Source organism: Emys orbicularis, chromosome 4 (genome assembly GCF_028017835.1).
Source record: "Emys orbicularis isolate rEmyOrb1 chromosome 4, rEmyOrb1.hap1, whole genome shotgun sequence".
Taxonomy (NCBI): Eukaryota; Metazoa; Chordata; order Testudines; family Emydidae; genus Emys; species Emys orbicularis.
In genome coordinates, this window is record NC_088686.1 from 114236614 (window position 1) to 114250169 (window position 13556).

The 13556-nt window shown below is 40.0% G+C and overlaps 1 protein-coding gene across 1 annotated transcript in view; it reads left to right on the forward strand.

Moving 5' to 3' along the window:
- MUC2 (mucin 2, oligomeric mucus/gel-forming) overlaps positions 1-13556 on the forward strand; it is a 59953-nt gene that overhangs the window by 12804 nt on the left and 33593 nt on the right. The window contains 10 exon segments of the mRNA XM_065403347.1: positions 1059-1128; positions 4547-4684; positions 5437-5601; positions 6727-6821; positions 7802-7928; positions 9935-10190; positions 11450-11487; positions 11741-11865; positions 12372-12523; positions 13102-13240. Coding sequence (XP_065259419.1) covers positions 1059-1128; positions 4547-4684; positions 5437-5601; positions 6727-6821; positions 7802-7928; positions 9935-10190; positions 11450-11487; positions 11741-11865; positions 12372-12523; positions 13102-13240 — 1305 coding nt within the window.

Here is a 13556-nt window from a genome sequence, read left to right on the forward strand (position 1 = left end):
TTGATAATCTTTCTCTGAGGATCCTGAGTAAGGATGGTTGAATACATAAAAAATAAAAAACAGCCCAAATGTTTGTACAAATCCCAAAGCAGATTGGCACTGCACAGTCTGAACAAGTTCAGAGTTAAAAGTTTTTGCTTGACTTTTTTTCTTTCTTTCTTTCTTTCTGGTTCTGCCCAGGGCTGGAAGCATTGTGAGTCTGCTCTCATGGGATTTCCAGTCTGATTGGAAATAAGAAGTCCTTGATATTTTATTTTATTGAGATTTAAGTCCAGTTTTGCAGACCTAAGATGTTCTGGTTGGGATTCAAACTCTGAATACTGATCAAGCCAAGCTTCTCAACTGTCTGAATTTCACTCAAGATTAATAGTGAGGGTGGACATTAGAAATTCTCACTCTTATTCAATCTGCCCCGCTTGTCTAATCTATTTTTTTCTGTTCTTTCTTTCTAATTTATCTCTAATGCTCCTATCATTATAGTATCTAGACCTCTGTGAATTTTTTCTTCTCCTTTCCTGCCATATAGTTCTGGTCTTCTTGGCTCTTGACAATAACATTTGTGAAACTAGTTATGTTCCCAAAAGTACATACTAAAATTTGTATTAAGAATTTCCTGAAGCACTTCCTTATCATTCTATCAATGCTGTACAATTATGTAAGAAATAACACATGGCAAGGTGTGTGCTTATAGCAAATCCCCACACATGACTGGTGTCAAGTGCCAAATGTTTTCAGCCACTTGGCAAAGTTGGTATCCAGAATAAGTGACTTTCTTGAAGCATTTTTTCTCTAGTAGAAACTGTTTTAGTATACATTAAAAAATGTGTCTAACAAGCCCAAAGCTTTGTACATGTACTGGATGCTAGGGCAGACAGAATCTTCATTAGCTAATTAGATTGCTCCTTTTTTAAACTGTGACTAGAATATTGAGTTTGTCTGCACAAAGTAGCATGATCCCTTCTTGTCTCCCAAGTTTTAAGGTTAATGTTCGTGGTGGGCTTCCCTCTGCATACATGAAGTTGCAGTAATTTAAACATGTTCTCTTTGCTTGCACACAGATCTTGGTTTTCAGATCAGATGGCACTGTGCTGCTGAATGAACTGGAAGTGCACTTGCCTCATGTGACAGGTAAGGAATGTGACCACCTCTCCAATGCACATCTGATGTTACCGGAAAAACAAGCTCTTTATGTGTTAGAGCCTTTGATGAAATAAAGGCAGAGAGGCATTTCCTGAATGTTTGTGCTGGAATGAACTGGATTGCAATGTAAAGAGCTTGAGAGGAAGGGGACTTGAGAAAATACATGGAGGAATTTGTGACCTAACCACCAGAGGGTGGCTCTGTGTACAGAGGCTAATCAGGAAGGATGGCTTTATGGTTAAGGCACTGGCCTGAGCCCCAGTGCTGCACAGGCTTCCCGTATGATGTTGGGCAAATAGTTTAATCTGTGTGTGTCTCACATAAATAGATAGAAATGAACTTCACTGCCAGCATATATTCTGGGTGGGACCAGGAATGTCATATTTAACTCCAGGGTAATTTTTACCCATATACTCTGGTGAGGAGAGAGCAAACGTTTTCTGATTTATATCTATCACTTAAATTCCAACAAGAGGATCTTTTTCTTCTTGTTTCCTTTTCCCCTTTAAGTACTCCTTTCAAGGCTGGTGGTCTTGGGGACTGACCTTAGGTCTCTCTGTGGCTGAACTGACATGAGTAGAAAGCTCAATGGACGCATCAGCTTACATTTGGGGTATGGAGCTTTAATGGGACAGTTACTTTATATTAGTGTCAAACAACGCCCTGCGGTGAAGCACAGAGCAGTGCTGATGGTGCTTAGAAAGAGTCACATTTAGCCTTCTTCTGCTAGAAAGAAGTTTGCAGTGAGGCAGAATCTGTGAGCGTTGTTGTGGGAGGATCCTGAAGTAACCTCCCCAAAAATGTGCAAATCCTTTTAGCGCTGCTTATTGTGAATATTTACGCTGCAGAGTCACCAGCTCCATGATCAGCACCTCTTCTCAGTCACTGCCACCTCTACCAAAAACTATTCTGTTGCATAGATAGAGGGGAGGGAGGACAGACACACATGGAAGGAGAAGTTTGTAATTGCCTGGTAGAAAGGATCCAGATCAAAGTACTCTACAGAATGAGCAATATAATATACAGGCCACATATTAAATAGCCTCACCTTAGCATATGACTCCTTCTGGGAAACATCACAGAGGCACCAGTGGGCAGGGCTCTTCCAGTTTATTTATTTTGTAGGGCTGTTCTGTTGATTTTTCCACTCAGGCTTGATAATGCTGTATTGCCTATATATAACACCTCCAAGCGTGTCAGAGCCCAGCTGTTTTTGAGTGTTTTATGAACAGCTGGCGCATACAGTGAGCTGGTTTAACATTCACCCAGTTCAGTTCCTGGGAATAAATATCCACAGCCCCAATCAGTAACAGCTATGGTTCTCAAACCTTTCCATATTATGACACTCTTTTCCATAGTGGGACCCCTCTCCCATTTAGCAATATGGGAAGGGCAGGGTAGTTATGACCCCTGACACCTGTTTGTGACTCAGGTTGAGAATCCCAGTTCTGGGGAATACAGGTGACTGGAAAACCCTATGCTAAAATATATGGGTAGCTTCAAAAACAACTCTTCTTTTTGTTCTTTGGATGTGACTTCAACTCAAGCATCAATTAAGTTCAGCACTTGTAAATTAGAAGCAAGGAATGTTTAATAGGGAGTTCAATTTTGGAATGCTTCTTTTATTGAAGAGCTACTTCTTTTTAATATGTACAATTGAGTAGTGCTTCCATTTGATATAATATGACATACCATCCATTCTTACAATGATTTATGGATGTAGGATAAAAGGGGGGAAGCAATCTCAGTCTCCATACTTAAGGGCATACATTGATCACTGGGTGAGGTCCAGAAGAAATGTTCCCTGCAGTGTAGATTTAACATCTTCCCCTGAGCTATCCAGTGCTGGCCAATATCAGAGAGAGGACACTGAACTAGATGGACCATTGGTCTATTCTGGAATGGCAATTCCTCTCTCTATTTGGGGGATGTCCAGGGTCTTACCATTAGTTGCTCCAGATATTTTGTGTTAGATTGAATTGGTTTTAAAACAGGAATCTGACTGGAATATGTCATCATTACAGTGGCAGGAACTTATGAGTCACCATCATTCTCCTCTCAGAAGGATAGTGGGAATTGCCCCTTTGAGTCACTGTCACTGCTGTTCCTTTCATTGTATCCAGCATTCACTGTGACACCTGACGTACCAAACCCTTAAGTAAATAAACCAGCCCATGGAGGAAGTGGGAAGAACAAGGAGATCTTCAGATAGAAACAGGAACAAATGGTAGTTAAGCGGGGGGCATAGGGAGGGAGACTCTTACTTATTGTTATAAGTTACTTATTGTGATTTTTCAAAAAAGCTTTTAATACAGTAGCATATAACTCAGCACTGTGAGCCGTCATGCCACAGAGCGGAGATCTGTTTGATTCCTGATCCCACACAGTCATCATAAGTAGCTGGGCTGTTAATATAGCAGGGGCTGGCACTATAGTTAAGTGTTCAGTGTTCTTCAGAGCAAAATAAGAGAGGTTTGTGTCACCGGTCCTGAGTTAACTGTGCCTCTCATGCCCTCTCCCTCTCTGGGAGGGCACCCCACTTATGTCTCAGGCATCTAGCCATCACCTTTCCTGGGGCAGGATCCCCCACGACCCTCTCCCTTCAGATGGGGGCTTTGGCTGCAGACTCCTGCAATGCACTGTGATCACCTCAGCAGATCTGACTTCAGTCCAGCACTTGCTGTTGTCTCAGCGACAGTGAGGATAGGGTTAACAGTGACCAGCCAGCCCTCATAAAGCCAAGTACTAGTTATTCAGAACAAAAGCATTTCAGAAAAAAACATATCTTTAAAACTCTGAACAATTTATATGCATGTCTGGCTCACCAAACAATCACCCGTCTTCCACATGGAATCTCGGGTATGTTTTAAAGTGCTTTGGGCCCTCTCACAAAGCCTGTCTCTGGACACAGACTCATGTGAGAGAGAATATCTCCCAGGTCAGGGCTGTCATTTTGTACAGTTTCAAGTCCTCTGCCTGTTAAGACTTTTTGAACTAGGTCAAACCAGTAGATGTTATTGCCCAGAGGTTTCGGTATTGGGGATTTGCATTAATTATTATCCAGTGTCTTTAGTTCCTGTGGGAAGAATCCTTTAGCTCACCCATTGAGCCAGGAATACAATCACTAACTAGTGCATAATGATACGTGTAACATTTATAAAGTTGATACCATAGTCTTTGAATATTCCATGTTTTCATAGCATCGGATCTGTCAGAATCTGATCTTTGGTCCTCTGCCTGTTGCAGTTTTCAGGGCAGATGGTGACTCGGGCTGCTCATGTAAAGTGTTGCTTTCAGCAGGCTAGTGTTTTCCCGTCTGTGACATTTCTGGATGATAACAGAAAGAGGTGATAAAAACAAATAAAAAATCAGGGAAACATGACTTTTCTTTCCTTTTGTTTTCCAGCAAGCTTCTCAATTTTCCAGCCAACTTCATACCATCTCATTGTGCATACCTATTTTGGTCTCAAGCTACAAATCCAATTGGTTCCAATCATGCAGCTGTTTGTGATTGTGGATCAATCTGCCCAAGGAAAACTGCAAGGTAAGTGCCCACTTATGTCTACTTCGAAAGGAGAAATGATGCAGCAAAAATATTTGCAACTGAAGTGCTGTGTGTTCTTAACATTGATGGTGAGATGGGTCTGTGACTGGCATAGCAAGAAATTGCTAGCTAATGAATTATTCCATACTAATTAAAATACTAAGGAAACTGTGTGCCTGCAAGATACTAATATAGACTTAACGAATGAACACTTTTTTCATATTTAGTGATACATATTTTTTAAAAGGCACCGGCTCTAGAGACAGAAATGCTTAGGTGGTTGAATATAGGAAGAATGAGAGCAGAATCCAAAATTTCATGAGAGAATGGCCCCACAGCTCACACATTTTACAGATGAATTATTGATATTACAGATTAAATAAACCCGTCACCCCCATGTCAATGCAGGATTGATCACTGGAATATATTCCCCACAGCTTTGTTCAATCTAGTTTTAAATTACTTAAGTGGCCAGGCTTGGGAAACTATTCCATACAAAGATGATAGGGAGAATCCCCCAAAACTCTGAATACCAGTTGAGGACCACCTGCCCCAGAGCTTGGATTTTTAAAGTGAGACCCCCCCAAATGTCTACTTTTGTGATTGCAATTTTAATACTGAGTTGGAGGAGCCCTCTGTTTGACAATCTGACTGCTAGTCATGTGGTAAATCATCCTTTTCCTCTTTTGTTGCTCTTTTAGAAGAAGAATGAATAATAATTATTTTTAAACACCACATTTTTTTCTCAACAGGTCTTTGTGGGAATTTCAATGGCATAGAATGTGATGATTTTAAAACAGCTGGTGGGCTGGTAGAAGCTACAGGATCTGCCTTTGCTAACACTTGGAAAGCACAAGCCACCTGTAAAGACCAAGTGGATAATTTGGAAGACCCTTGTGCTCTCAGCTTTGAAAGCGGTAAGAATACTACATTTTAATAGAACCTCTTTCCTCCAAATTTTATATCTCATACACAGTCAGTCAAATAGCAGTATCAAAATAATAATCTTTATTTAGAAGGCTGATAAGTTAATAATGTGTGTGCTTGTCTGATGTACTGTGGGCTTGCACACATCAGCTAACAGGTGCTTCCCTTTGAGAGTAATTGATTGTCCTGTGGTTAAGGCATGCAACTGGGCTGTGGAAGACCCAAGTTCAAGTCCTTGATCTGCCTGGTTCAGATGGTAATAAATACACAATAAAGCTATTATTTCAAAATGCCATTAGTCATCTATGGGACCCTGGAGAATTTACTTGGTAATGTGTCAGATTCTTAATCTGAGGGTCCAGTATTCAGCTTTCTGTTCAGGCAGTAGGTTTTGATCCAATGGCTGGAAGTTGAAGCTAGACAAATTCATACTGGAAATAAGAATATTTTTTTAACAGTGAGAGTAATTAACTATTGGAACAATTTACCAAGGCTCCTGGTAGATTCTCTATCACTGATGATTTTAAAAGGAATATTGGATGCTTTTCTAAAAGATCTGCTCTAGGAATTATTTTGGGGACGTTTTATGGTATGTGTTATACAGGAGATCAGATTAGATGATCATAATGGCCCCTTCTGGCCTTTGAATCTGTGACTCTATAAAAGAGATGGTAAGTTCAGAGGGAAATTGCAGGGGCAACCCTGTGTTGAAAGACACAGAAGAAAAGTCGTTAATATATTACAATAAATGTCTGGAGTAGTGGTGCACCTTCCTTAGCATTATTGCTTCTTTTTATGTTTAGCTTGGATTTGTGATCCTCTGATCATGAGTTCTCAAACAATTGGAAGCTAGAGGAAGACAATTCTGTGCAGGCAGACTGCATTAATAGGATATGATTTCCACTATGTGTTTGCCAGTAGGTATTTGAATCAGAGACTGTGGGCCAAATTTATAGCGATTCTGTGTAATCTCTCCACTCCCAGAAAAGTTTAGGGTTCTCATTTTTATCATTTTGTTGCTTGGGTCAGATTATTTTGCATATTGTAATGTGACAATATGGTGCAACAGGGTATGATGCAAGGAAAATAATTCGTTCTCTCTCCTTTTGTTACAGAAAATTATGCTGAATATTGGTGTTCCTTACTGAAAAATTCAGAATCTCCTTTTGCCAGATGTCACTCAGTCATTGATCCTGTGGAATATTATAAGGTGTGGATTTTATACTATACTGACACCTTCTGGCACTGGTCTAATATGTGTTTTACCATATACATATTTTCAAGGGATTATTGTAACTTGGCCATAAAAAAATGGTTCAAATTTTGTAATGTCCAATGGCATTGTGTGCATCCCTGATCTCCTACAACAGGCTTTCTCACAGAATGCTAATTTAGAAGCTGGAAATCATTGTGCTTTTTTGGGGGTGGGGCTTGTGTGTGGTGAAAGGGCACTATAGAGTCTCATTTTCATATGAGAATTCAAGAGAGGCAGGAATACTGAGCCATGACAGTCACATGTTAAGCCAGCCCTTAACCATTAATGTAATCTATGTTGTGGCTTAATAAACAATAAATTGAGTTTACTTGATCCAGAGATAAACAACAACCCATTTATGTGTCATTTTATTCCTGGTCTGTTTCCCTCTGCTTTCAGTTCTGTTGAGGAGGGATAAACAAACCAATCTGGGGAGAACAGAAAGAACCCCCTAACTTTTACTCATTTCTATAATTCAGTCTGAGCTGAACCTTTGTGAAGATCTTAACCCATTCAGCTAATTTTTTTGCTTTTATTCTGTTTAATTTCTGTGGGTTTGTACATTTCCGGGTTGTGACTGATCAGGAATTAAAAGTATCAAAGTTCCCTTAAAAAAGGCTGCTGTTAGGAAGCTGGCTAAACTTTGGACTTTCAAAAGGTTTGGCTGTTCAGATAAGGTTTGGCGAACTATCCACATTTTTCATGCTTAATCAAACGCACCCTGAGCCTTTTTGGATTTGTCCCTCACTAATGGGTAGCTCTCTGCTCATCTACTGTGCTCTCTGATTATGGGAGTGAATGAAAGCCACATGGGAAAGAAGGTACTGGGTGTTCTACAGTTACTGTACTGGAGCCCCGGTTTTCACAGTCTTCATTTTATAGTTCTAATCCTCCTCCTGCAGGCTTGTTAACAATTTGCTTCTTATTTGTCTCAGAGATGTAAATATGACACCTGCAACTGTAAGAACAGTGAAGAATGTTTGTGTGGGGCCCTCTCCTCTTATGCAAGAGCCTGTGCCGCCAAAGGAATCATGCTGGGGGGCTGGAGACAAACTGTCTGCAGTAAGTGATGACACTGTAATCCTCTTGAAATCAGTCATAGGAATGGACAGAGTGCACCTGACTACAGTTACATTAACCTCAGTAAAAATAACAGGAGTACTTGTGGCACCTTAGAGACTAACAAATTTATTAGAGCATAAGCTTTCGTGGGCTACAACCCACTTCTTCGGATGCATATAGAGTGAACCATATATTGAGGAGATATATATACACACACATACAGAGAGCATGAACAGGTGGGAGTTGTCTTACCAACTCTGAGAGGCCAATTAAGTAAGAGAAAAAAATCTTTTGAAGTGATAATCAAGATGGCTCAGTACAGACAGTTTGATAAGAAGCAAGTGTGAAAATACTTACAAGGGGAGATAGATTCAATGTTTGTAATGGCTCAGCCACTCCCAATCCCTATTTAGCCCTGAGTTGATTGTGTCTAGTTTGCATATCAATTCCAGCTCAGCAGTCTCTCCTTGGAGTCTGTTTTTGAAGTTTTTCTGTTTTAAGATAGCCACCCGCAGGTCTGTCAAAGAATGGCCAGACAGGTTAAAGTGTTCTCCCACTGGTTTTTGAGTATTATGATTCCTGATGTCAGATTTGTGTCCATTAATTCTTTTGCGTAGAGACTGTCCGGTTTGGCCAATGTACATGGCAGAGGGGCATTGCTGGCACATGATGGCATAAATCACATTGGTAGATGTGCAGGTGAACGAGCCACCGATGGTATGGCTGATGTGATTAGGCCCTATGATGGTGTCACTTGAATAGATATGTGGACAGAGTTGGCATCGGGCTTTGTTACAAGGATAGGTTCCTGGGTCAGTATTTTTGTTCAGTGATGTGTGGTTGCTGGTGAGTATTTGCTTTAGGTTGGGGGGTTGTCTGTAAGCGAGGACAGGTCTGTCTCCCAAGATCTGTGAGAGTAAAGGATCATCTTTCAGGATAGGTTGTAGATCTCTGATGATGCGCTGGAGAGGTTTTAGTTGGGGGCTGAAGGTGACAGCTAGTGGTGTTCTGTTATTTTCTTTGTTGGCCCTGTCTTGTAGGAGGTGACTTCTGGGTACTCATCTGGCTCTGTCAATCTGTTTTTTCACTTCAGCAGGTGGGTATTGTAGTTTTAAGAATGCTTGATAGAGATCTTGTAGGTGCTTGTCTCTGTCTGAGGGATTGGAGCAAATGCGGTTATATCTTAGAGCTTGGCTGTAGACAATGGATCGTGTGGTGTGTCCTGGATGATTAACCTCAGTGTTAAGAGTTTAGAAGTGCCTTGGAGATGCCCAATACAATTTAAGGGGACAGTGTCAAGAATTTTGAATAGTTAAAGCTGTATTCTTTAAATGTCCTTCATTTATAGGACAACTTCATAAACTGGGGAGTAATTATTTTCCCTTTCGTCATCTCCTCTACCACTTCACAAACACTGATCTATTTCTCTTTGTCCAGTGGACTATAAGCCATCATGGGTCTTCCATTTTATTTATTTTCTTGGTTGTGTACCAGCGTTATCAATGGTATCATCAACACTGGGAACTGGGCTTTGTTAAATTGTGCTTCTATTGGAGGGTTATAGGGATATGAAGCAACAGAGAAAAAGATATTATTATTAGAAAGCAAATTCCAATAGCAAAAGATCAGTTAACTAAAGGGAAAAGAAAAAGAAACAATGCTACATATATATTTAATGGATCTTTTCATTGCTTCCTCTATATACTCAACTCCCATTTATAATAAAATAAATTATGCATGTTCATTAAAGGAAGAATATACCCTTTAGAATGGAATAGTATTACCTCCTAGATGGTAATTTAAAAGGTAGGACAAAGTTAAGGCAAAACTATTTATTAATTACGATAATTTATTCCATAATACAATGAGAGGAAGTCCCTTTATTTTTATTATTACATACTGCCTGGGCAGAGTGATCAGAAAGAAAGATTTAAATTCTATAATGCCTGGTCAGGGCTTTTTTATATGCTAGTATAGCAACCATTGGTCTTTTCCCCCCTCTCCAGACAAAGAAGTGTCCTCTTGCCCAGCATCCCAGGTCTTCCGTTACAATCTGACCACATGTCAACATACCTGTCGCTCCCTTGCTGATGGCGAAAAGCACTGCTTGGAGGGCTTTATTCCCATTGATGGCTGTGGCTGCCCTGATAACACCTATATGAATGAGAAGGGTAACTGTGTGCCCATCTCCCATTGTACATGCTACTATAAAGGGTCATACCTGGAACCTGGGGATGTCATCATGAAACAAGAAGAACGCTGGTAGGTTATTTTATGGCTTGTCACTTGTGGATTGTGGAGGTGAAAGCCCCCACTTCTTATCTTTGCTTATTAAATATACTATATATTGATATTGATGGTGATACCATGTAGATAAAAGGTATATATTACCCGCCACCACCCTAGCAGAACAAAACGTCATACTGCTGTAAGTTAACTTATTAATATGTATGGCATATCTCTTTATTTATGAGGTGTGTGGGAAAAGAAGCTACATGAGCAATTAGTGGGTTTCTCACTGAAAACAGATTATTCTAACAGTTAAAACAGTTACTAATTGATACCCATTTAATCAAGATTGTGGAGTTCCAAAACCAACATGCAGGCTCCCAGAAGCAATAGTCTTTTGCATGAACTTATGAGTTTGCCCTGCATAAGCTTTATGCAGGGTAAAACGGATTTATCTGGGTTTAGATCCCATTTGGGAGTTGGGCATCTGAGTGCTAAAGACAAGCACACTTCTGTGGGCTGTTTTCAGGTAAACTTGCAGCTCTGGGACAAGTGATTCAGACCCTGGGTCTGTGTTGCAGCAGATGGGAGTGTCTGGCTCAGCAAGACAGGGTGCTGGAGTCCTGAGCTGGCAGGGTAAACAGAAGCAGGGGTAGTCTTTGCACGTCGGGTGGCAGCTCCCAAGGGGGTGACTCATGCTGTGAATGGTAAAATATTTCCTTGCCTTTCAAGGAGGAGAGAACTAGAAGATAAGAGTACAAGCCAATGAGGTTATTGCATTTGACTGGAGTTGGCATAAAATGGTGATATGTATTTATATGTATTTATTGGAGGCTAAGGACATGCTCTGAAAGGGTATGAGCATGTATTCCCTTGATTGCTAAAAAGTGCAATTTTGAGGATTTGCAGGATAATTTGTGGCCATTCTTTGAAAATCATAAATTTACCATCTGTTTATAATGTAACATTCAAAAGTTCTGCAGAACTTTCCCCCAAGCTCACTATGAAATCTCTGTTGAAATCATGTGGGACTTCCTCCCCAAGGTGCATATTTCACAAAGGCCACTACTAAACATTATTCCACTAATAGATCAGTTGGGTTCATTATTACTTTAACACCTAAGAACATACCACAGCAATAGGGAATTTTTGACAGTCCAAAAGAATAATTGTCTGGCAGAAGTAATAATCTCATTTGTTCATTTATGCCTCTGCAAATTGTTCTCAGATGTTTATCAATTGAAAACATTAGTCTTACATCCTATGAATTTCTATCTTCTCATCCTTTTTAGTGTTTGCCGAAATGGAATTCTCCATTGCACTCAAGTGAAGATAACACCTGGTCAGTGAAATGCTTTACAGAGAAACATCTCAGTTTCTCATTTGAATTCACCACTTGTTTCTTTTTCCCTTCTGTGAAACGGTCACCACCTTTCACTTTGCTTTTGGCTGAGGATTTTACCTTGTATTAGAAAGGATATTTTCATTTATTATTTTTAAGGGGTACACGCTGCTGTTTCTGTCTCAGTATCTAATAACGCCCCATTTATTTTCTGTTCCCTTGATCTTCAATGTTCACCCATCTCACATGGTATCTTTTTTTACAGAGTGTCTGTCCCCCAAGATTCCCTTTGATTGCAGCAGTGTCAAGTCTTGGTCTTCACAAACCCCTCTGCAGCTAAGCTGCCATACGCTGGGTACTGACTATGTAAGTTTTCATTTTACCTCTGACTATGGCATGGCTCCTTCTTTCCCTTAGTCCCTAAATGAAGCAGTGCAAATCTGACCAACATGATCTTTTAGTCTTTTTTCTCTTGTTTCCTTTTATTTCCATCATTTTTATTTCATCATTTTTGTTCTAGTTCTCCACTACTTTTTGCCATCCTTTCTCTTTTCACTGATTTGTCTTCTCTTTTCTCAGTAGGAAAACTATGGGTTAGTTGGATAGGCATTTTGTTTACAATACAGCACTGTAGTTTTCTGTGTAGAACAAAAGTAAGATAGTCTGAACTTAACATCTCTGTAAAATATGAAGGAAATTCTCAGGCACTCAGATACTAGAGAGATGAGACCGATGGAAATAAATACATTAAAATGGCTGAGTTATAAACCAGGGAATGAAGCACATGGGATGAATGTTTGTAGAAGAAGTGGGAAACAGAGAAATCGTGTTTTCTTATAAAATAATATAATTTTTTGTCTTATTTTCTTTAGTTCCAGACAGAGTGTGTCTCAGGGTGCATGTGTCCTCATGGACTGATTGATGATGGCAGAGGGGGCTGTGTCAAGGAGAAGGACTGTCCATGTATTCATAACAAGCAGTTTTATTCTTCTGGAGAAGACGTAAAAGTGGGCTGCAACAAATGGTAAGATGCTGTAAAGTTCTCGACTTTCCTTTTGATGTATATTTCTCATAGTAAATGAATAGTAATGAAATGGTTTAAATACCACTGTGATGAGCAGGATATAGGTATACAAGCCTTGATTCTCAGCCCCACTCTGGCTTCTTTGTGACCTCGGATGACTCCTTATTGTGTAAATTTAGGTAATACTACAAACATTAAGGTAATTATCTCTGTTTATCTCAGGCAACACTGACAAGTTTTTAGGGTGATCACTGTAACTGAGCTCAGAATCCGTCTGAGCTGGGGGCATCTCTGATTGGGTAGTAGTGTAATTTTTGGGTAGTGTTGATGCAGGAACAAAAAAGGAAGCTGTGCAGAGCTAACAACCATGCTATAAATTTGTCAGTGGGCCAATTCCATGTGGGGACTGTTAATGAGATGGTGATTTATAATACCCTGTGCCATAATATTATGCATGTGATGGATTCCATGTTGTGTCAGCCAGCTATGTGATTTATCCTGCAGCTTCCAAAGCAGCATAGATCAGCATTAGGACTTGACTTTTCAGATTTCATCCAACTCTTTTATTCTTTCCCTAGTACCTGCCAAAAAGGAAAATGGAACTGCACCGATAATGTGTGCTATGGGACTTGTACTGTATATGGAAGTGGCCATTATATCAGCTTTGATGGAAAACACTATGACTTTGATGGACACTGTGAATATGTGGCTGCCCGGGTAATGTCCAATGGGAGCAGTGAGCAGACAGATCTTCTAAAACAAATGAAAAGTTCTACAATAACATAGCTGTCAGTTTGGTTCTTGGACCACCTCTCTTAGACCGTTTTTCTTTAAGATCACTGTTTCTGTGGCAACTGCAGCTTCTGCCAAGTTAAATTCCATATTTGCAACAAATCCCAGCTGTGCAAGAAAATTAATGGCACTTGAGTGAACATTTCTTCTGTTGATGTTGTTGCAGATTGTACACAAATGGGCTAGCTCAACAATGAAAGTTGTCAGCTCATTAACGCTACTCCAAAACAAGTGGCTGATT